We start from the raw sequence: 25221 nt of genomic DNA on the forward strand, positions 1-25221 counted from the left end.
TTGTAGTAACATTTTTTCTGATCTACCTCCTCGGGCAAGGGAAACAAAAGAAAATATAAACAAATGGGACTACATCAAACTAAAATCTCTTTGCACAGCAAAGGAAACCATGAAAATGAAAAGACAACCCACTGAATGGGAGAACATATTTGCAAATACATCTGGTCAGGAGTTAATATCCAAAATTTATAAAGAACTTATAAAACTCAACACACACACAAAAAAACAAATAATCCAAATAAAAAATGGGCAAAGGACCTGAACAGACACTTCTCTAAAGAGGACATAGAGATGGCCAATAAACATATAAGAAGATGCTCAACGTCACTAATCATCAGACAAATGCAACTTAAAACCACAATGAGATATCACCTCACATTTGTCAGAATGGCTACCATCAATAAATCAATAAACAACAAGTGTTGGCGAGGATGTAGAGAAAGGGGAACCCTCGTGCACTGTTGGTGGGAATGGAGATTGGTGAAGCCACTGTGGAAAGCACTCTAACAGCATATACTCTGGAAAATGTCTATAATGTTAAGTGTACTATAGCAACAAACAGAAATGAAAAACATAGAAGAACAATTTGTTTCTACTATACCTTAGCTGTTTCCTTACTGCATACACTTGTTCTATTCCTTGTGATACTAATTCTTGAATCTTATGTGCTACTTGAGGATGTAGACGTGAGGGTAATGTGCAATTCTCATCTCTAACTGCAGTTTCCTCTTCTTCAAGAGAGGACACAGGAAAAGGAGAAGGTGACAAAGGGAGGGGGGCAGTCTCTAATTCGTGATACTGATGAGCTTGCTGTGTAGGTAACTGTACATACCACCTGATGAGAAAATATTTAAAATTCTATTACTAAACACAGGTTTAGAATTGTAATTATGTTAATACTCAAGAAAAGGAACACTCTTTTAAGAAAAATATATATTATATGATATTAAATATAAATTTAAATTGTCCTCTGTTTAACTCTTCTAAGATTGGCTTTAAACCCAATTACTTAAGTCTTTTTTTTTTTGTTGGGGTTTTTTTATTTGTTTTTTGTTTTGTTTTTTGCAGACTTTTTACTATGGCCCTAAAGTTAAGGAGGGTACAGGATTTAAGTATATATAAAAATGGTATTTTAAATCTCATATTATGTAAATTACATCTCAAAATAATGACTTTCTGTATCATCATTTTTTGAATTATGTATTTTCCCATTCTTCCACCATTTTGTCCCTGGATTACAACTTCCGTGTTGTATTTATTATCCTTCCAACCAAAGAGTGGATATAATTCAGAGTCTATCAAGATTCAGCTATGTGGGAGAACCACCTCTGACAGGAGCTTAATAAACTGCCTCTAGAGCACTCCAGCTCCTGGTTACCCCAATGAGCAAGACAATCAACTAAAAGGTGAATACAGACAGGTCCCCCGTATAATAGAGCAGTCCAAAAAAACAAATGCTAAGAAAATGAACTGATCTGGTAGGATACTGTTTTAATTGATATATTTGTATAAAATGCTTGCAATAACTGATACTGTATAAAATGCAGCCTACTTAAAAATCATATACAATGGTCTCCAAACTGAAAGATCTAATTATTGAGTATATTCACTTTTCATGCATCTATGAAAAAACTATGGTCCATACCCTTAACCCTATTATACAATTGCAAATTTTTCACCTGGACTAACACATGAAAAAAAAATAAGAAAGAAAGCTAACATTTCTTCTTACTTAAGACCTTAAGGAAAAAAGAAAGACCTTAAGGGAGCCAAATATATGATGATGGAAGATGATCTAACTGAGTGGTGAGCACACAATGCAATATACAGATCATGTATCATAGAAATGTACATGTGAAACCTATATAATCATATTAACCAATGTCACCCAATAAATTTAATAAAAAATTAAAATTAAATTTGAAAAAAGACTTTAGTATAAAAGGTATAAAATGAAATTTTATGTAGGGCTTAGAATTCATTTCTGGCTGCCCCAAGTAATCAAAGATAGGTTAAAAAATATATTCAACCAGTGAAAGAAAGTTGAGCTAAAAACAAGAATTAAAGAAAATAAACTCTCTGCCTTTAAAACAAATATTCAGGTGACTGCAAGTTTGGCCCCTAGCAAGTGTCTAAAACAAAATATTAAATATATAGTGAAATGTGTTGCCAAATATGTATTTGTCATTTTGGGAAAAAAACTTCCATATGGTATACAGAATTCTTTGGTCAGATTTAGTCATGACATTTGGCTGACACAGTGGTAAATCATTTTAACACCTAGGTAACTACTAGTGAGACATCCACTTTATAAAATCCATTTCTCAATAACTGGAACCCATAATTATAATTTCTCTTACAGAAGGAATTCTTGCAAATGGAGCTAATTAATTTATAAAATAAAAGAACTATATAAATGTCATACCTAAGAACACCACCAGCATCTACCAAGTTCTTCTTTAGCATGTTAAAGGCTTTCTCTTGCTCCATTCGTATTATTTTCTTATCAATTTTGGGGTCTGTAGGAACTCTATATTCAGGAAACTTTTGTACCTTTTTAATGTAAATTCTTTTTATAAGAAAAAAAATATTTTTTATTATATTGTAATCTCAAGAAAACCTAATTTATCAACCAGAGTTTATTTGAAGCATTAAAGTTTAGAAAAATTCAATTACTTTAGAAAGCATTCAGAGAATTACACGAAAGACATGCCATATTCTCAGTGCATCATAATACTTAACAAATTAACAATAATCATGATTTCAGTAAAAATATCTAAATATTTCTAGATATTAGCTTTTTTTTCTCTCTCTTTTTTCCTTCTTCTGAATTTGCCTCTTTTCCATTCTCCTAGAAGCCATAAACACCTCATCTGAATTACCTTCTGGGCCTCTGGACATCCAGTCTTTCATTACTTAAATCTACTTGACAAGTTAATGCCACAATAATTCTTCACATTTGCACTTCTCTGCTCAAGAACCTATTTGCTCTTTAATCAAGTAAAATTTCTTGGCAGAATTCAGGACATTTCATATGATTCCAAATGTTTACCTATCTAACTTTTAATTACTTCAAATATAAAATTGCTTTTTCTATGACGGTTATATCATCTTAATGAAGGACTCATTCTTACTCCTCTGATACCAAATATACAATCACATCATATCTTTATTTATATAGTTCTCCTAGCCTACAAAGTCTTTCCTTTAATTCTGTACCTATCCAAATTCAACCTAAACTTCAGCAACCAGGCTTCCTTATCTAAGTACTTCCTGCCCTGTTAATGAGTTTGCATGGATATATTCCCTCTCAGAAGATACTCAGTTAATCCATACTACTGTATACTATTATGTTCTTTAAAACTTTTTGTTTAGTAATCTACCTAAACAATATTTTAAGTTCTCCATGATTAAGTAAAATCTTATACCTTTTTTAGTCTCCCTCCTTCCCATGGCACCCAATGTAGTTGATGATCAGAGAAGATAACACATGAAGTACTTATAGAGTAATAGAGAAAAAAATTATTTCTTCACAGACGTTTTCTCCCAAGTCACACGTAAAGTTTTAGATTTATTACCCTATGTAAAAATCAGTTGAAAATTTTGTTTCATGGTCAGGTTTAAATGTTGCCTAAAGTTAACATTATGAGATTAAACATGAAAAGCCTTCTTAACTGGCTTTAAAAACTTGAGAATGCATGCCCTGGCCAGTTTGGCTCAGCAGTTGGAGCATTGGCCAGCAGTTGGAGTGTCGGCCTGCAGTCCAGAGAGACCAGGGTTCAGTTTCCGCTAGGGGCACGTGCCTCGGTTGCAGTTTGTCCCCGGCCCAGGTTGGATAATGCAGATGGCGGCCACTCAATGTGTCCCTTTCACATCGATGTTTCTCTCTCTCCCTCCCACTCTATCTGAACAAAGAACGAAAAAATGTCCTCGGGTGAGGATAAAAATATAAATAAAATGAATAAATAAATAAATAAAAACCTGTGACATAGTTGTGATGTTAAAATATTCCAAAGCTCAACTAAATCCAACATTTACATGTTATCTTTTTTTTTAATCCTCACACAAGCACATTTTCCCCTTTATTCTCAGATAGAGTGGGATGGAGAGGGAGAGAGAGGGAGAGAGAGAGAAACAGCCACATGAGAGAGGTACATCGACGGGTTGCCTCCAGCACAATCCCAACCAGGGCTAAGGATGAACCGCAACGAAGGTACGTGCCCTTCACTGAATCAAACCAGCCACTCTCTGGTCTGCAGGCCGATGCTCCAACCACTGAGCCAAACCGGCCAGGGCTACATGTTATCTTTTAAAGCTTTATTTTATCTGATCATAGGAAACATTTTTAATGTCTGAAAAGAAAAGGGTATTAGGCCCTGGCCGGTTTGGCTCAGCAGTTAGTGTCGGCCTGCGGTCCAGAGAGACCTGGGTTTGGTTCCCACTAAGGACGCGTACCTCGGTTGCAGTTTGCCCCCGGCCCTGGTTGGGTTGTGCAAGTGGCAACCACTCGATGTGTCCCTTTCACATCAACGTTTCTCTCTCTCTCTCTTCCTCTCTTTCCCTCCCACTCTATCTGAACAAAAAATGGAAAAATGTCCTTGGGTGAGGATAAAAAAAAAAAGAAAAGGACATTATAAAAATCTTTTATTGTTTCAGTTTTTATTCTCATCCAGAGCAATAATAACTCTGTAGTCCTGTTCTATCTAAAACTTACTATGTTGGTGTCATACATTACTGCTATGAGTATAATTGGTAAAATCTCTCTATAAAGCAACTTTCTAATACCTGTCAACATTTAAAAAGATTATAACCTTTGCCCTAGCAATTTCATTTCAAGGAATTTATCCTATTGATATACTTGCACAAGTGTATATTAACTGCAATATTGAATATAATAATAAAGAACATTTTTCAGAGCCTACATGTCCATCATTATCTAATTAAGTAAATGATAATCCAGCCATAATAGACTATCACATAGCTATTAAAAAGAAGGAACCATGAAACTAATATGTTATATGTCAATTATATCTCAATTTTTTAAATAAATTTTTAAAAGTTTTTTAAGAAATAACCAGTGCTTTTAGATATGGTAACTTTGAGATATTTGGAATGAATAAAAGCAAAGTGTAGAGTAGTACATGTCATTACATTCAAACTAGTCTGAAGCATAATAGCTGTGCAGTAAAAAAATCACAATAGGCATTCAGAATGAAAATCAATCAATGTGGATTCATAGAAGAAAAGAAGGTACACTACTATTACCTAACTTTAAGAAAATATTGCCCAGCTGGTATGGCTCAGTGGTTGAGTGTCGACCCATGCATCAAGAGGTCACTGGTTCAATTCCCGGTCAGGGCACATGCCAGGTTGTGGGCCCAATCCTCAATGGGGGGCATGCAGGAGGCAGCCAATTGATGTTCCCTCTCATGGGTGTTTCTATTTCTCTCTCCCTCTCCCTTTCTCTCTCTAAAAATCAATAAAGAAAAAGTAAAAAACAAAAATATTAGCAAACTTTACTGAGATCTTTAACATTTATGAGGCTAAAGGAGAATATATATATATGCATATACAGAATATCTTTAGAAGATTACTCAAGAAACTGGTAAGAGTTGTTGCCTCGCCCTGGCCAGTTTGGCTCAGCGGTTGAGCATAGGCCTGCAGACCAGAGGGTCCCGGGTTCGGTTCCCGCTAGGGGCACGTACCACCAAAAAAAAAAAGAAAGAAAAATACAAATAAAGCATAATTAATAATAGTTAAAAAAAAAAAAAAAAAAGTTGTTGCCTTAAAGAGGGACAAGGGAGCAGGGGTAAGAGGAAACTCAGGCTTTACTGCATAACTTTTGGAGCTGCTTAAACTTTACAAAGTACATATTAGCTATTCAAAAATAAGTACTTAATAAGAAAGAAATAAAAGAAAAGAAAGCTTACCTGGCTGGACATGTGGCTTTGTAGAGTTGACAAGGTCTGCTTTTCTGCTCACTAATTTTTTTTAACTGGAAACCTTTTCTCCTTGGCCCATACTGACACTCCATTACCACGGCTCTACTCCCTGTGGGCCAAAACCAACTGTTGATATTAAATCAAATATCCATCTGTTCTGGGTATTAGATTAAAAATAACTTGGTGGCAATGTCAAAATTTATAATCTCGTTACACAATTTTAAGGAAAGAAAACAGCAATAAGTCTTACTAAATTAAAATATACAAACAGCCCTGGCCGGTGTGGCTCAGCGGTTAGAGCGTCGGCCTGCAGTCCAGAGAGACCTGGGTTCGGTTCCCGCTAAGGGCGTGTACCTCGGTTGCAGTTTGTCCCCGGCCCTGGTTGGTTGTGCGGGTGGCAGCCACTCGATGTGTTCCTTTCACATCAATGTTTCTCTCTCTCTCTTTGTTCTCTATTTTTGATATTAGGTTATTTAAAACGTCTGTGACTTTCGTCTTGTGTACTCTCTTGCTTGGATTGCTCTCTCTGGGAAAAATCGGTCATGTAGTAAGGCAACTCTGTGTAGAGGCCCAGGTGGCAAGGAATAAGTCTGCCAACAGCCACATGCGTGAGCTTGGAAGAAGTTACACCCCTAGTCAAGCCATAAGATGACTGCAACTCCAGCCCATACCTTATTTGTGGTCTTGTAAGAATCTGAGGCAGAACCACCTTGCTAAGCTGCTCTTAGATTCCTGACCCATAGAAACTGTGAGGTAATAAATGTTTGTTGTTTACAGCCACCAAGTTTGGGGTAATTTGTTATATAGAAAAGGATAATACAAATAAGCAAATGTAAAAACTATACAGTTTAAGTTTTTGTTTTGTTTTTTAATCCTCACCCGAGGACATAGTTCCATTTTTTTGTTCAGATAGAGTGGGAGGGAGAGAGAGGAAGAGAGAGAAACATCGACGTGAAAGGGACACATCAAGTGGCTGCCACCCACACAACCCAACCAGGTCCGGGCACAAACCGCAACGGAGGTACATGCTCTTAGCGGGAACCGAACCCAGGTCTCTTGGGACTGCAGACCAACGCTCTAACTGCCTTGCCAAACTGGCCAGGGCTATACAGTTTAAGAGTTTAAGCTGAACGTCCTATTCTAGGGTACAACTAACTTCTAAAATATAAAAACAAAAATGCAAATGATAAATTAAAATATTCCTAAGCTGACATTAAAATGCAAAACTTGTATTTAAAAGGCACCATAAATAAAGGTAAAGTAAAAATAAGTTTCAAAAACAGTATTTTATAATACACATAACAAAAGATTAATATGCAGAATATAAAGAACCATAAATAAAGTTTTTAAAAACAAAGAAACAACTGCCCGGGCCAGTTTGGCTCAGCGGTTAGAGCGTTGGCCTGTGGTCTGGAGAGACCCGGATTCGGTTTCCGCTAAGAGCATGTACCTCCATTGCAGTTTGTCCCCGGCCCTGGTTGGGTTGTGTGGGTGGCGACCACTTGATGTGTCCCTTTCACGTCGATGTTTCTCTCTCTCTCCCACTCTATCCGAACAAAATATCGAAAAATGTCCTCGGGTGAGGATGAAAAATAAAAAATAAAAAAAACAAAACAAAACAAAAAACAAAGAAACAACCAAACAAATAAATGGGCAAAGGCTATGAACAGTCAATTCAGAAAGAAAAAGAAAGTATATTAAATGAACAAATAAAAAGATGTTCAACTTTGCAAGTAAAGAAGGAAATGCAAATTGAAAAAATAGTAAAATATCATCTCACACTCTTCAGATTGGCAAAACATTTTTTAAAAACTGACAATACTCTAAAACATCTGACTCCACTGATCAATCTTAACATCTCTAAAAGGTGTTACACATAAGTAGCAATAAGAAGTACACAGAACCTGCCCTGGCCGGTTTTTGCTCAGTGGTTAAAGCATCGGCCTGAGGACCAAAGAGTTGCGGGTTCAATTCCAGTCAAGAGTACGTACTTCAATTGCAGTCTGGTCCCTGGCCCAGGTTGGGGCCATGAGGGAGGCAGACAGTTGATGTGTTTCTCTCTCATGTTAATGTTTGTTTCTCTCTCTCTCTCTCTCTCTCCCACTCTATCTGAAGATAAAAGGAAAAAATATCCTCGGGTGAGGATTAAAAAAAATAATAATAAAAAAGAAGTACACACACCTGGCTGGTGTGGCTTGGTGGTTGTATGTCAACCCATGCACCAGTTTGAGGTCACCAGTTTGATTACCGGTCAGGGCACAGGTTGTCCTGGGCCAAATCCAGTGGGGGGCATGCAGGAGGCAGCCAATCAATGTTCTTTCATCGATGTTTCTATCTCTCTCTTCCTCTTCCTTCCTCTCTGTATAATAATCAATACAAAGAAAAAAAATTAAGTACATAGAACCTATAAAATAATCTCGCAGCCCTGGCCGGTTAGAGCGTCAGCCCAGGGACGGGAGAGTCCTGGGTTCGGTTCCCCCTAAGGGCACGTTGCCTTGGTTGCAGTTGTGTGGGTGGCAAACAATCGATGTGTCTCTCTCACATCGATGTTTCTCTCTCTGTCTTCCTCCCTCTCTCCCTCCCACTTTATCTGAAGATAAATGCAAAAATGTCCTCCCGTGAGGATAAAAAAAAAAAGAAATTCTTGCAGAATACTTTTATGAAGACTAAATCTTCATTTAGTCAAGCCTCTATTTCTAACAGTTTACAGAAAGTACAGAGGATAAAGGACATGTTCTATTACACCACAGAGATGGAATCAGCAAAATCCAGAACAGGGCAAACCATCCCACTCTATTTGAGGATGGATGGGGAATATCCTTGGGTGAGGATTAAAAAAAAATCTTCTTGGAGGTGGGGAATAAGGAAGTGGGTTGGGGTATAGATGAGAGAGTAGTGATCACAGGCTGATAGCTGTTGAAGCTGGATAATGGATACATGGAGTCATAGCATTTCATATATTATTATCTCTACTTTGATACACATATGAAAATCTCATAATATAAATATTTTAAAAGAATGACCATGCTAAATCATAGAAAGTGGGAAAGGGAACTTTTCATACATTGCTGAAAGGAGTAAAAATTGGTACAGGTCACTAATTCTTTGTGTTCCTTTCTGAATCTAAAAAGCTCAAAAAAACCCCAAAATTTTTGGAACCCATTTACCTGCAAAACTTGACCTGAACTTTATAAGGCTATTTATAGTCTTGATTTATTCCATAGTGTGACTATCCATAAAATATTACTGTGTTTGATTATGTGTTATTGCCTGTAGAATACATGCTAGAAGTATTTCATAATATTACATTATTACAGTCCAAAAATTCAGACTTTTAAAACATACCTAGCCAAAAACAATTTAGAGAAGAGATTTCTGAACCTGTAAAACCATGTTAGTGAACAATCTGAGAAAATGTTATAAAGATGAAATGGGCATGATTCACAACTCAGTAATTCCACTTTAACACATACACTAGAAAAACAAATACATCTTTCCAACAGAAAATGTACATTGTGGAGGTCTGACTATAGCATTCTTTGTAATATTTAAAAGTTGGAAACAATCTAAATGATTATTTATAGAAAAATAATTGTGGCTTGGTCATATGCTAGACTGTTATATAATAATTAAATTGAGTTAACTGGGATCTATAAGTATCATTATGGATAGATTTTAAAAATCAGGGTGAGTGAAAAATGTACATAATAATGTTTACAGTTTACTATTTATGTATATTTTTAAATATTCAAGGTAATAAAATATATTATTATGAATACAAACATGTATGGTAAAGTATAAAAGCAAACTGGAAAGATACACACCAAATTCACGTAGTGGCTGCTTGTGAAGTTAAGAAGGGGACTAAAACTAGGGAAGTGAAAAATGTTACATTTCTTTTATAGAATACTGATAAACCTGGGCAGAAGAAGTTACATTTATCTTATCTTCCTCTAAGTATTTCTCTACCCTCAGGGGTCCAGGATGAGACTGCAACTCTTCCAGCTGAATCAGTACCCACACTGTCCTGAAATAAATCGCTTATTTTTAGGTTCTGTGGGGTCTAACTGGTCCTAGGGTGAACCTCTGGGAATTGTTTGAAATTCTACTGCTTTAGTAAACACTAGTGTTTGAGACTACTGTATATAATACACTTGATGCTTGAGAACCCTAATATTAAAATCCTATATAATAACTCTTGCCTGGCCAGTGTGGCCCACTGGTTGAGCATCGACCCATGCACCAAGAGGTCACTGGTTTGATTCCTGGTCAGGGCACATGCACAGGTTGTGGGCTTGATCCCCAGTGGGGGGGCATGCAGAAGGTGGTTAATCAATGTTCTCTCTCAGCGATGTTTCTATCTCTCTCCCTCTCCCTTCCTCTCTCTCTAAAATCAATTAAAAAAATTTTTTTAAATAAAATAAAATTCTATATAACTCTTAATTTAATTTAATTTAATTTTTTTTATCCTTACCCAAGGACTTTTTTTTTTTTTTTTTTTTTGATATTTTGTTCAGATAGAGTGGGAGGGAGAGAGAGAAACACTGACATGAAAGGGACACATCGAGTGGTTGCCACCCACACGACCCAACCAGGGCCGAGGATAAACTGCAACCAAGGTACGCACCCCTAGCAGGAACTGAACCTGGTCTCTCTGGACCGCAGGCTGACGCTCTAACCACTGAGCAAATCGGCCAGGGCTATATAACTCTTGATTATATACAAGTCTATACAGTAACTCAAGAGTTATAAGTTATATAAAATTAACATTAATTTGTACCACACGACAAATCAAAAGAGGAGGAGAAAATATCTGGATTGGATGAAAAAACAAAACCAAGAGATATACATATTAAAATAATAAAATTGCTTATTATTTAATTTTTATGAAACAGGTCTACCTGAAATTTCAATATTTTCTATTTTCAGCATAATATCAAAAGGAAACATAATTTATTGAATACATTAAAATGCAATTTTACAACATAAATATTTATGTTTATGTTTTCTTTTTAGGTTAATATGCATTTTTATCAATTAACATTTAGTTATCATCTACCAAAATGAAAATGTATCACCTTAGAAAAACCACAGTTTCACAATGGATCATGGCTACTGCTGAACCTTTGAAAATATTTCTTTTAAAAAGTACCTGCATTGACAAATGGAATTCCATCATATGGTACATACTGGGATTTCCACATCAAACGTGTAGCTGGCTTGGCTGGGCTTGGAGATTGGCGGGTCCCCCAAACACTCTGTGTTTGCTGCTTGTGAAATGTTAAAACACTTTCTAATTCAGTCTCACTTACACAGTAGCCTCGGTATGAATCTCCAATTTTCTGCAGGTAGTAAAATTAAATAACAAAATTATTAGCAAATATGTTTCATTGTACAAAATATTTAATAAGGTGATTGTCCAAGACCAAAGACTCATCAGCCCTCAAAAGAGAAGGTCATTTCTCCCTTCAGATCAATGGTGTATTACAACCAGTGGATCTGATCTAAATTTAACTAGATATTGTCCAGGTATTTGTTAGAGAATGCCAAATTCACTGCCATACTGACTTCATCAAAATCTTGTTTGAGACAAAGAATATTTATAGGGAAGATAGCTTGAAGAATATATCATGTATCCATTCTTCCAGATATTTAAAATTCTACCACTGTATCCAACCAAATTAGCATAAATCTAACCACAATGTACTGGTTCCCTATGGGGCTTCTTTACTGACACCGACTCTGATATGATGCCATGAATCTATTTGAAAAACCTATGAAAATTACGATGTATTGCATATAAAAATGATGTCAAAGAATTTGTTCATTATATCAGGATTCTTTTCATGAAGAACCTTCTCTGAGAGAAATCCCTGTCTGACAGTCTTAGCTTATGAAAATGAGTAAAATTACTTTTATCTAATGGACACAGAACTTACTAATTAACTTAGTTTCCCATCTTGAATGTAGATGCTTAGAAAACAGACAAGTATGTACACATCTGTATATGTATACATACACACACAGATATACACACAGTTCATTAAGATACACATTTCTTCCATTTTATGGTTCCATTCTTGTTTTCCTTTATTCTTTAGCTCGACTTATACTTTCCACCTTGCTAATACATTCTATGTTTTCTTTTCTTAAATAAAAAAAATAATGGTCCTGGCTGGTTTGGCTCAGTGGTAGAGCATCGGTTCAGGGACCAAAGAGTCAAGGGTTCGATTCCAGTCAAGGGCACATACCTCAGTTGTGGTTCAGTTCCCTGCCCTGATTGGGGTCATGCAGGAGACAGCCAATCAATATGTCCCCCTCAAATCGATGTTTCTTTCTGTCTCCCTCCTTCCTTCCCTCCCACTCTGTCTGGAGATAGACAGAAAAATATTCTCAGGTGAGGATTTAAAAAAAAAAAATAGTTCCAATCACAGTTTATTTTCAATATTATTTTGTATTAGTTTCTGGTGAATAGCATAGTTGTTAGATAATCATAAGTGAAATCATATGGTATTTGTCTTTCTCTGACTTATTTCACTTAGCATAATACCCTCTCAGTCCATCTATACTGTCACAAATTGTAAGATTTCATTCTTTTTTATGGCCAAGTATATATGTACTACCACTTTTTTTAATCCACTCACCTACTAAAGGGCACCTGAGTTGCTTCCACAGCTTGGCTATTGTAAATAATGTTGCAATATATCCTTTAGAATTAGTGTTTCGGGTTTCTATATAGCCAGAAGTAGAATTGCTGGGTCATAAGGCAGTTACATTTTTAATTTTTTGAGGAATCTCCATACTGCTTCTTTTTTTTTTTTTTTTTATCCTTACCCGAGGATATTTTTCCATTTTTTGTACAGATAGAGTGGGAGGAAGAGAGAGGAAAGGAGAGAGAGAAACATCGACGTGAAGGGACACATCGAGTGGCTGCCACCCGCACGACCAACCAGGGCTGGGGACAAACTGCAACCGAAGTATGTGCCCTTAGTGGGAACCGAACCCGGGTCTCTCCGGACCGAAGGCCGACGCTTTAACCGCTGAGCCAAACTGGCCAGGGCTCCATACTGCTTCTATAGTGGCCACACCAATCTGCATTCCCACCAACAGTGGACATCCTCGCCAACACGTGTTGTTTGTTGACTTATTGATGACAGCCATTCTGACAAGTGTGAGGTGATATCTCAATGTAGTTTTAATTTGCATTTCTCTGATGATTAGTAACATTGAGCATCTTTCATGTCTATTGGCCATTTGTATGTCCTCTTTGGAGAAGTATCTATTTTTAGGTCCTTTGCCCAGTTTTAAATTGGATTCTTTGTTTTTTGGTGTTGAGTTATAGGAACTCTTTATAAAATTTCGATATTAATCTATGAGCAGATGTATCACTGGTGAATATGTTCTACCACTCAGTGGGTTCTCTTTCCATTTTATTGATGATGTCTTTTGCTTTGTAAAACATTTTAGTTTGATGTAGTCCCATTGTTTACTTTCTTCTTTTATTTCTCTTGCCCAGAGATATATGAGAAAAAATATTACTAAGAGACATGTTCAAGATCTTACTATGTTTTTTTCTTGGAGTTTTATGACTTTGAGTCTTACCTTTATTTCTTTATTTCATTTTGAGTTTATTCTTGTGTATGGTGTAAGAAGGTGGTCTAGTTTAATTTTCTTGCACTTATCTGTCCAATTTTCCCTACAGCATTTATTGAATAGACTGTCTTTAGCATGCAGTTTTTTGTTTTTTGGTTTTTTTTTGCATTCATCTTCAGATAGAGCAGGAGGGAGAGAGGGAGGAAGAGAGAGAGAAACATCGATGTGAGAGAGACACATCGACTGACTGCCACCCCAATCGGGGCCGGAGACAAACTGCATCCGAGATACGCGCCCTTAGCAGGAACCAAACCTGGGTCTCTCTGGTCCCCAGGCTGACGCTCTGACCGCTGAGTCAAACCAGCCAGGGCTATTATGTATTTTTGTAAGCTGTCTTACATTCTTTCTGAAACAAGGTAATGTATAAATAAATCACATAAATATATGTTATTTACCCACAACCATGTGAGTATCCGTCAACTAGAGGAGATGCTTTTTCTATACCAACAGAGAACATTTGTTAACTGTGATCTCTTACACTGAAATGCATAAAGATCTAGAATTGACTCCATGTATGTTTCCCCCTTAGAGGAAATAAGAGCAGAGATGTGGGAATAGGGAGCTTGTTCCTCCTTATTAGATTAATTATTTCACCTTGCAAGAACATATTTAAAAAAAGGAAAGTATCAAAATAATGTGTGGCTGTACTGTTGGCCATAAGAAGAAGAGATGATCTGATGCCAAAAAATATATTATCTACAACTTTCTCTAAAAATAATGCAAATGCCTATGATTATAATTTTCTTCTAGCCTAGATACTTCTTCATCAAAATACCTACTACAAATAGAAGTAGGAACATAAAGTCTAGCCAAACCATTTTCTATAAATAAAATGAGTATAGTATATAATGTTGTTAAGGAAAGTAAACATTCAGAATTAGTACAATATAATCAGGCCTACTTCCTGTCAGGAAATAAAAGTTTAATGTAGTATTAAACCACATTATGTTATGTTTAAATATAAAATATACCTGTATAAAAATATCATTAAATGGAAATTCAAAAAGTAAGAAAGAACTACTAAGCAATATTTAAAAAAAATTTTTTTTTATTAATTTTAGAGATAGGAATGGAGAGGGAGAGATAGAAACATCGATGAGAGAAAACATCGACTGGTTGCCTTCTGCATGCCCCTCACTGGGGATTTGGCCCACAACCTGGGCATGTGCCCTGACTGGGAATCGAACCAGCGACCTCTTGTTGCATGGGTCGATGCTCAACCACTGAGCCACACTGGCCAGGCCAAACAATATTTTTAATCAAAATACAAAATACATTTCTTCAGCCACTAATCAAATTTTTTCACTATTGATACAACTTGGGAGAGAAAAGAATCCTTCACTGGAAGAGATTATTCAGTCAGTTGGACAGTTTTAGTTTCTTACAAGATATATGATGTTGTGTTAGGCATACAATGCACCATGATTTTCAAATAGGGTGATATGGCCACATAACTGCTAATGAGTTAATGTCCATAGCATTTGGTAAAATTTATAATAATAATTTTTTTAAATTATTTTTTATTTTTTTAATCCTCAACCGGAGACATTTTTCCATTTTTTGTTCAGATAGAGCGGGAGGGAGAGAGAGGAAGAGAGAAAGAGAGAAACATTGATGTGAAGGGACACATCTAGTGGCTGCCACCCGCATGACCAACCAGGGCCGGGGACAAACTGCAACCAAGGTACGTGCCCTTAGTGGGAACCGAACCCGGGTCTCTCTGTACCGTAGGCCGACGCTCCAACTGCTGAGCCAAACCAGCCAGGGCTATAATAATACTTTTTAAAACCCTCATCAAAAAATAACAATAGTAACTTTAGAAAACCACTGAAAAACTGTGACTAACAAAAAGTGTAGGAAAATAGGCTGGTAACAACTAATGAAATTGAAGCAGTAATAAAAAAACTCCCGGCAAACAAAAGTCCTGGACCAGATGGATTTACAAGTGAGTTTTACCAGACATTCAAGAAGAATTCACACTTGTCCTACTCAAACTATTCCAAAAAATTCAAGAGGAGGGAAGATTTCCAAGCTCTTTTTTTTTTTTATCCTCACGAGGACATTTTTCCATTTTTTGTTCAGATAAAGTGGGAGGAAGAGAGAGAAACATCGACATGAAAGGGATACATCGAGTGGCTGCCACCTGCACGATCCAACCAGGACTGGGGACAAACTGCTACCGAGGTACATGCCCTTAGCGGGAACTGAACCCAGGTCTCGCTGGACCGCAGGCCAACACTCTAACCGCTGAGCCAAACCAGCCAGGGCTCCAAGCTCCTTTTATGAGGCCAGCAAACCCAACAAAGATACTACAAAAAAGAAAATTATAGGCCAATATCCCTGATGAACATAGATGCTAAAATCCTCAAAAAACATTAGCAATTTAGATCCAGCAACACATTAAAAAGATCATATACCATGACCAAGTAGGATTTATTTGGGGATGTGAGGCTGGTATAATATTTGCAAATTAATATAAGTGATACATCGCATAAATAAAATGAAGAATAAAAATCACATGATTGTATCAACAGATGCAGAAAAAGCATTTAATAAAATTCAACATCAATTTATGATGAAAACTCTTAGCAAAGTGGGAACAGAGGAAACATACCTCAACCTAATAAAGGCCATATATGACTAACCCATAGTCAACATCATACTCAATGGGAAAAAACTAAAGTTGTCTCCCGTAAAATCGGAAACTAGACAGGGATGTCCACTTTTACCACTCTTATACAACATGGTACTGGAAGTCCTACCCACAGCAATCAGACAAGAAGAAAAAATATGACATCTAAATTGGAAAGGAAGAAATAAAAACTACCATTATTTGCAGATGACATGATACCATATATAGAGAAACCTAAAGATTCCACCAAAAAACGAGAACTGATAAATGAATTCGATAAAGTAGCAGGATACAAAATAATATCCAGAAATTGATGGGATTTTTTTTTTTGGTATGTGTCCCTAGCGGGAACCGAACCCGCAGGCTGATGCTCCAACCGCTGAGCCAAACCAGCCGGGGCTGGAATTTTTATATAACAAAATGAACTATCAGAAATCAAACTAAGAAAACAATCCCATTTATAATTGCTTTATTTTATTTATTTCTTTACTTATTTTTTTAATCCTCACCCGAGGACATTTTTTTTTTCATTTCTTGTTCAGATAGAGCGGGAGGGAGAGAGAGGAAGAGAGAGAGAGAGAGGGAGAGAGAGAGAGAGAAACATAGACGTGAAAGGTACACATTGAGCCCTGGCCGGTTTGGCTCAGCAGTTGGAGTGTCAGCCTGAAGTCCAGAGAGACCCAGGTTCGGTTTCCGCTAAGGGCACGTACCCCGTTGCGGTTTGTCCCTGGCCCTGGTTGGTCGTGCGGGTGGCAGCCACTCGATGTGTCCCTTTCACATCAATGTCTCTCTGTCTCTCTGTCTCTCTCTCTCCCTCCCTCCCTCCCTCCCAGTCTATCTGAAAAAAAAAGAGAGATACACATCGAGTGGCTGCCACCCGCACGACCCAACCAGGGCCGGGGACAAACTGCAACCAAGGTACGTGCTCTTAGTGGGAACCGAACCCGGGTCTCTCTGGACCGCAGGCCGATGCTCTAACCGCTGAGCCAAACTGACCAGGGCTATAATTGCTTTAAAAAGAAAGAAAATCCCTAGCAATAAATTTAACCAAGGATGTAAAAAGCCTGTACTCGGGCCCTGGCCAGTTTGGCTCAGCGGTTAGAGCGTCGGCCTGCGGTCTGGAGAGACCCGGGTTCGGTTCCTGCTAAGGGCACGTACTTCGGTTGCAGTTTGTCCCCAGCCCTGGTTGGTCGTGCGGGTGGCAGCCACTCGATGTGTCCCTTCACGTCGATGTTTCTCTCTCTCTCTCCCTTCCTCTCTCTCCCTCCCACTCTATCTGTACAAAATATGGAAAAATATCCTCAGGTGAGGATAAAAAAAAAAAAAGCCTGTACTTGGAAAATGGTAAGACACTGACAATAGAAATTGAAGAAGCTACAAACAAGTGGAAGCATATACAGTGTTCATGGATAAGAAAAATGAACATAATTAAAATGAGGGATTGAGAAATGCTAATTAAAACCATAATACATTATCACCTGACACCTGTCAGAATGAATACCATCAATAAATCAACAAGCAAGTGTTAGCAAGAATGTGGAGAAAAGGGAACCCTAGTGCACTGTTGGTGGGAATGCAGATTGGTGCAGCCACAAAGGAAAGCAGTATGGAGCTACTTCAAATAATTACAAATGAAACTGCTTTATGACCCAGCGGTTCCACTTCTGGGAAAATATCTGAAGAAAAACACTGATTCAAAAGAATATATGCACCTCTATGTTCATTACATTAGTTACAATAGCCAAGATATGGAGGCAGCTCAGGTACCCATCAGTAGATGAGTGGATAAAGAAGCTGTGGTACATTTACACAATGAAATACTACTTGGCCATAAAAAAATTAGGAAATCTTACCTTTAGCAACAGGATGGACAGACCTGGAGAGTATTATACTAAGTGAAATAAGCCAGTCAGAGGAAGACAAGTACCATATGATTCTACTTATATGTGGAACCTAATGAACAAAATAAACTAGCAAACAAAATAGAAACAGACTCATAGATACAGAGAACAGACTGACAGCTGTCAGAAGAGAGGAGGGTTAGGGGGCTAGATGAAAAAGGTGAAGGGATTAAGAAAAAAACAAAACACAAAAATCACATAGACAGACAACAGTATAGTGATTGCCAGAGGGAAAGGGGTTTGGGAGAGATAGAAGGTAAAGTGGGGAATAAATGGTGATGGAAATAGACCTGACTTGAGGTGGTGAACACACAATACAATATACATATAACGTACTACAGAATTGTGCACCTGAAATCTATACATTTATTAACCACCGTCACCCAAAAAATTCAACAAAAATTAAATAAAAAAGAAAGAACTAGTGTTATAGATTTGGAGATCATTTTTATAAAAGCAATAGTTGAACCTGGCTGGTGTGGCTCAGTGGACTGAGCGTCATCCCATGGACTGAGAGGTCCTGGTTCAATTCCAGGTCAGGGCACATACCTGGGTTGTGTGCTTGATCCCCAGTAAAGAAAGTGCAAGAGGCAGCCAATGGATGTTTCTTTCTCATCAATGTTTCTCTCTCCCTTCCTCTCTCTCTAAAAAAAAATCAATAAAAACATATTTAAAAGAAAAAGTGATAGCAGAAAGTTAACGAAGTTGATAAGCTCTCCAAAAGATAAAATGTAGAGAAATAAAATAAGGTCAAAAAGTGAGTTTTAAAGAATTTCCACTGAGAATCTGAAAATAAATAAGCACAAGCAAAGAAAGAGAAGGAATGGTAAAAAGATCAAAAGTAGAGAAACATGATGGCAAATTTTCATGAAAGACAAGGGAAGAAATGATAGTGAAGTGAGAAGATTTATATGATCTCTGCTTTAATAGAGCTTATAATCTCTAAAGAATGAAAGAAAAGATTTAGAATAAACATGAACAAAATATTACAGATATAGCCTCTGTTGTATTCAGAAGTGGACATTTTGGGGTGAACTGGATGGATTTTATTAAGTGAATCTAGGTAAGGGTTATTTTTAACTTACCTCACAGCTCCTAAGACGGCAGGCCCATATAGGTGTATTAGAAGAAAATGGCTGGAGAGGAGCCAGAAGCGGTTCTTCAAGCATTCTGGGGAGAAATATATATTTAAATACATATTATGAGTTACACATACATATGACATTCAACTGCTTTATTCTCTTAAAGACAAAATATTGAGGTCATCAATAAGAAATTGTAATAATAATGACAGATTGATTTGATAGGTGTATTAATTATAATTTTCTTTAATCATCACTATTTTAGTACTGCTGATGCAAAGGCCCAAGTGTGTTCTTCCATGTACCTGTAGTTCCAACAAATTTATGTATTTTATCTGTCTCTCTAAAAGCTTATTTTATAATCTTCTCATTATATATTATCTTCATTTATAAAAAAAAAAGAGCTAATAAAACATCTTCAGGTGACTTGTTAAGAATAGCATGATATTATGCAAAGTTCTAAAATTAAAGGTCATAAGTATTGTGTGAATTTAAAATATTTTCATAGCCCTGGCCAGTTTGGCTCAGCGGTTAGAGCGTCGGCCTGCGGTCCGGAGAGACCCGGGTTCGGTTCCCGCTAAGGGCACGTACTTCGGTTGCAGTTTGTCCCCAGCCCTGGTTGATCGTGCGGGTGGCAGCCACTCGATGTGTCCCTTCACGTCGATGTTTCTCTCTCTCTGTCTCCCTTCCTCTCTCTCCCTCCCACTCTATCTGTACAAAAAATGGAAAAATATCCTCGGGTGAGGATAAAAAAAAAAAAAAAAATATTTTCATAGAACTAGTAAAAGAATATTAATAATACAAAAAACATGTCTATATTTCCCTAAGTTACTATAAAGTGTTATTTTAAAGCAAAAGTAGCAGCTGAAATAGATGTTAACAAAACACATTTTAAACACTTTACCGCAGAGGAATTAAATGCATAAAAATGTGATGAAATCATTAGTAACTAGAATGAATATTTCTCTATCCTAAAAATTCTACTAGTGTCAGATGTTTTCAGGTTGCTTCAAAATATCACAGGCAAGCATCACTGAAGAAAAGCAGCACTTTGGATCTTTATACCTTCTAGAGTAGCCTCCTTGTTGACAATATGCCATTAAAATAAAGATATATTTAAATAAAAAAAGAAAAGATACATTTGATGATAGCCTACTGTATTTCCTGAATTTCTGATCTTTTCTATAGTCAGCCAGCTTTAGATGTAATGATATTTATTTATTTATTTATCCTCACCTGAGGACATTTTTTCATTTTTTGTTCAGATAGAGTGGGAGGAAGAGAGAGGAAGAGACAGAGAGAGAAACATCAACGTGAAAGGGACACATCAAGTGGTTGCCACCCACACAACCCAACCAGGGCCGGGGACAAACTGCAACCAATGTACGTGCCCTTAGTGGGAACCGAACCCGGGTCTCTCCAGACCGCAGGCCAACGCTCTAACTGCTGAGCCAAACCGGCCAGCCAGGGCTAGATGTAATAATTTTTAAAAATATTTCCATGGTAATAAAAGATACGCTCCTTTTTCCCATTGACTCACTCACCTGGTCACTGTCTTTTGGGGCAATGTTAGGGATGCTTGTGGATGCAAAATATAACTACTGTTATGGTCTGCTAGAGCATCCACTCTTACAGTTGGTAAGTTTCTGTTGCTGGGTTTCTCTTCAGAGGCTTCTTAACCATAGTAACAAGAACAAAGCAATATCAATATCTTGAATAAGACGAAAATGTAACTAACTAGAACTTACATATTTGAAATAGGAAAGGGAAGATATATTCTAAAGATAAAGATAAAACATAATGCTTTATTGAGAACTTCTCTGATAAACTTGTTTACTTCCCAACTATAATACTGACTACTTAAATTCTATAATTAAGTTTTTGGAACTTATATCAAACAGCTAGGATATAAGAGTGGTAGACATAATTATTATACACATTAAAAGTTTCACAATATAATAGGAAAATGTAAAACCGGTTCTTTTTCATTTCTATTCCATGTTTATTATGGTTCTGTAAATTATTTTTTTCCCTTACATTTTAGCTACTGCTAACAAAAAATCATAACATTAAGTTAAAAATATCTACCCTAAATCATTAACTATGAACAAATGACAAAAGAGTGTAGTTATGATGTTAGAAAAGAGATTCAAATAGATGGAAAAGCAAGAGAAGCAAAAGGAAGAGAAAAGTTATATTATTAAATAGGTAAAGAAAAAGATAAAATAAAAAGAAACAGGAAATATGAGTCTCCTTTCTGAATCTGAAGGAACAAAGAAGGGAGGAAAAGAGCAGAGCAAAGAGGATGAAAAGAATCATTAAAAAAAGTAATAACTGACATGACTAACAATATTGATAAAAATACAAATGTAAAATCTTCGCTAGTAGCTATTATCACTCTATTCTTGTTATTGTTGGTGTTATTATTACTGTTATTATAATTAAGAAGAATTTATTTTATGCTCACTGGTCATTTGGGAGGAAGCAAGAGTCAACCAGCTTCACAGAATTCCAAAATGAAATAGACAGCTAACCTAGACAGGAGTTGAAAAATGAACTTAAAATTTATTTGGGATAAAAAACTTTTTCTAATTATTCAGTTCACAACCCTACCCAAATAAATCAATTTTAGTACTGACTTTCATGAGGTGATTTTCCTAAATATATATTTTTTTCTTTAAAACATTCTAAAATCCCCTAGGTCCCATTATTACTCACCCCGGGGACTATTCATATCCATAAGCTGTCCCTGAGGTATAATCACTTGTGCCATTCCTGTCTGGGTAGATGGAATTACATGAAGCATCTGTCCATTTTCTGATGAGCTGGCAACAATCATCTTGGAAGCATTAAAAAATAAATCAGATGCATAAGCCTACAATAATTTAACAGAGTTATTACTTAAATTATTAAAGACATGCCTACCTCTTTGGTCAATACTAATATTTCCCTCATTTATAGATGAAAACACTGAGATACATAAAAAATTTTCCAAAGTCTCACAACTGGTAAGTGGTAAAGCTAGAATTCAAAACAGGCAGTTTAACCCTATGTCCTATGATATTAAACACCTATGGCCTTAGTCATTACACATGGGTGAGATCTAATGACTTAGTAATCTGAACAAGGCTCTAATTAAACTAAATGTACTAACTTTTTAATATTTATTATATTATCCATACATGTTTGACCTATTTTTATGGTAATCATCCATATTTTAAGTCATCTTATCAGTTAAAAAACAGTAACTTGTTAGATGCCTAATTAAACAGTATTTGTTTTTATATCTCTATATTTATATATATCCTGTCCTGATCTACAGGGAATACTAGAGTACCCAAAGTCTAAAAACACAGAGAAAAGTGTATATTTATTATGCTTTTTTTCAGGTTAATATGAACCTATTGACTCAAATTTAGAGGAATGTCAACTAGAAAGGAGTCTGAAGTTGAAGAAAAATATTTGAGCCTATTACTTGAAAACAAGTTTATCTTATAGTTCTAGACTTTTTGCACACCCTGTAAACTTTATTACCTAACATACTACTTTTTACTGACACAATTTTACTGTTTTACCTCTACCTAGTGCAAACACTCCTTATTCATTCCATCTCCCGTTTCCCAGACTTTCCTTTTGCTATGTAAACCATGAAAACATTGCAGATCCCTGACAGAGACTGCACTCCTCCTTTTAAGAGGGTCATTTTGAAAATAATTAAGTTGGAAAAAAAACTAAATTAATAAAAGGAAACCTCAACAAAGTAGAATGCTTTAAACATAATCATTCACATTTTCCAGAAATTAAGAGTAGTAATTATTTCTCTCCCCCAATGTGTATTAAGTTTCTTGAGATAAAAATATCTTGCCATATCACTTCAGCATGAAAAAGCATCTATAAACTCTGAGGATAACTGGTTTACATTTGCTAAGTATATTCTAAGTGGCAGGATTTTACATGTATTATCTTATTTAATGTTCATTACATGCATATGAAGTGTACACAGTTTTATACATGAGAAAACTGTCATACAGAGGTTACAAAATTTATGCAAGGTAACACAGAGTTAGAAATTCAAACCCAAGCAGTCTGATTCCTTTTAATCACTACTCTGTACTGCCTCCTGATAGCTGATGATGTTATTTAAACCTAAAAAAAGACAAAAATAAAACAATACAAAATGCTCTCCTGGACTATAAAAGGCTACAGTAATAATAGTTTTAAATTCTTTGCTCCTTGCTCGGCTGGTGTGGCTCAGTGGTTGAGGATCAACCCATGAGGTCGTCGGTTTGATTTCCATCAGGGTACGTGCCCAGGTTGTGGGCCCAATCCCCGGTGAGGGGCATGCAGGAGGTGGCCAAGCAATGTTCTCTCTCACTAATGTTTCTATCTCTCTCTCCCTCTCCCTTCCTCTCTCTCTAAAAATCAATAAAGAAAAAGAAAACTTTTTCAACAAGCTGTACTTGGTGGGGGATGTTGACAATGGGGAAAGTTATGCATGTGGTAGGGGGTGCAGGTGATATATGGGAAATCTCTTTCCCTTAATTCTATTGTGAACTTAAAACTGCTCTAAACAATAAAATCTATTAAAACAAACAAAATACCTAAAAAGTTCGACTATGTTTTCCAGAATATCACCACTTTCTGATCTTTGGTTCTTTGAAAAAATTACTTTCTTAACACTTTTATGTTTCTTACATTTATTTCCATGCTTCAAGCCACATTTTTCCTATGTCCTTTCTTTTGTTTTTCTTTATTCTCACCTGAGGATATATCTGATTTTTTAGAGAAAGGAACAGGGTGGCGGGTGGCGGGGGGTGGGCATCGATGTGAGAGAAACATCAATTCATTGCCTCTCACATGCACCTCAACCAGGGACTGAACCTGAAATCTAGGTACATGCCCTAACTGGGAATCAGACCCACCACCCTTGGGACCCTTTGGTGTACCGAGCGAAATGATGGTGCTCCAACCAACTGAGCCACGCTGGCCAGGTCACATTTCCTATTTCATAGCTTTAAATAACTGTCTGTATCATCATCTCCTACCCAAAATAATGTAAAAATTACCTGTATAATCACTCTGAATAGAAAGTTTAATACAATTACAAAGAGAACTCTATTTATTTTTTAGTCAAACAAACAACTTTAGCATACTTTTTTAGGAAAGGAACTATGTAATGTTGTAATGTAGTTGTTTCACATCTAGATTATTTACTGCTTATTAACCTCTGCTGGTGATGCAGTATGGTTACAGGAGTTTACCCTTACTTTGCATTTCAGTCCTAAAGTAAGCCCAGAAATTTGTTGAGCCTGAACATACACAAAAAAGCACTTGTCTACACTTGGCTACTTCTCAACCAATTACTCTCAACCCCAGAATTTTAACTAGATTGTAAAGGAGCAAAAGGACAGATATTAACTCTAGAATGCTCTAGATTAGAAATAATAGAAGGTTTAATTTTAGTTAAAATGGTTGTTTACTTGTGCTATACTTTATAATCAAAGTTATGATTTAAAATTTTTATTATGAAATTAGTCAATATTCATTGTAGAAAATTTGTAAAATACAGGTAAACAAAAGAGCCACATTATTCTTCATATTATTATTAATATAAGTATGTTAAGTCAGAGAGCAACTTAAAAGTTTTTGTGTTTTTTTTTTAAGGATTATCTTTATTTTATTATTTTTTTAATCCTCACCCGAGGATATTTTTCTATTTATCATCAGAATAGAGTGGGGGCGGGGGAGGGAGAGAGAGAAATATCGATGTGAAAGAAACACATCAACTGGCTGACTCCCGCACAACCTGACCAGCGCCAGGGACGAACCGCAAGGGAAGTACGTGCCCTTGGCTGGAATCAAACCCGCGACTCCTTGGTCCACAGGCTGACACTCTAACTGCTGAGCAAAACCAGCCAGGGCTATTTTAATTTTTAAATATATTTTTATTGATTTTAGAGAGAGAAGAAGGGAGAAAAAGAGAGCGAGAGAAACATCGATGAGAGAAACAT

General features: G+C 36.4%; 1 protein-coding gene across 16 annotated transcripts in view; it reads right to left on the minus strand.

Annotated features, from left to right (window-relative positions):
• The window catches only part of CARF (calcium responsive transcription factor), a 66552-nt gene that overhangs the window by 27205 nt on the left and 14126 nt on the right, over nt 1–25221 (minus strand). For 4 of the 16 annotated variants that reach the window (XM_036253534.1, XM_036253540.1, XM_036253535.1 and 1 more), the window contains 7 exons: nt 21929–22085; nt 20755–20884; nt 19214–19298; nt 11095–11284; nt 5931–6051; nt 2426–2569; nt 602–835 (listed from right to left, as the gene is read on the minus strand). In XM_036253534.1, the coding sequence (XP_036109427.1) occupies nt 602–835; nt 2426–2569; nt 5931–6051; nt 11095–11284; nt 19214–19298; nt 20755–20884; nt 21929–22085 (1061 nt within the window). Of the gene's footprint in view, nt 1–601; nt 836–2425; nt 2570–5930; nt 6069–9766; nt 9794–11094; nt 11285–19213; nt 19299–20754; nt 20885–21677; nt 21745–21928; nt 22086–25221 lie in introns of those variants that run through there. The other 12 variants (XM_036253538.1, XM_036253539.1, XM_036253542.1 and 9 more) reach the window with 11 other exon arrangements.

The sequence above is a fragment of the Molossus molossus genome, unplaced genomic scaffold (genome assembly GCF_014108415.1).
Source record: "Molossus molossus isolate mMolMol1 unplaced genomic scaffold, mMolMol1.p scaffold_m16_p_11, whole genome shotgun sequence".
Classification (NCBI taxonomy): domain Eukaryota; kingdom Metazoa; phylum Chordata; class Mammalia; order Chiroptera; family Molossidae; genus Molossus; species Molossus molossus.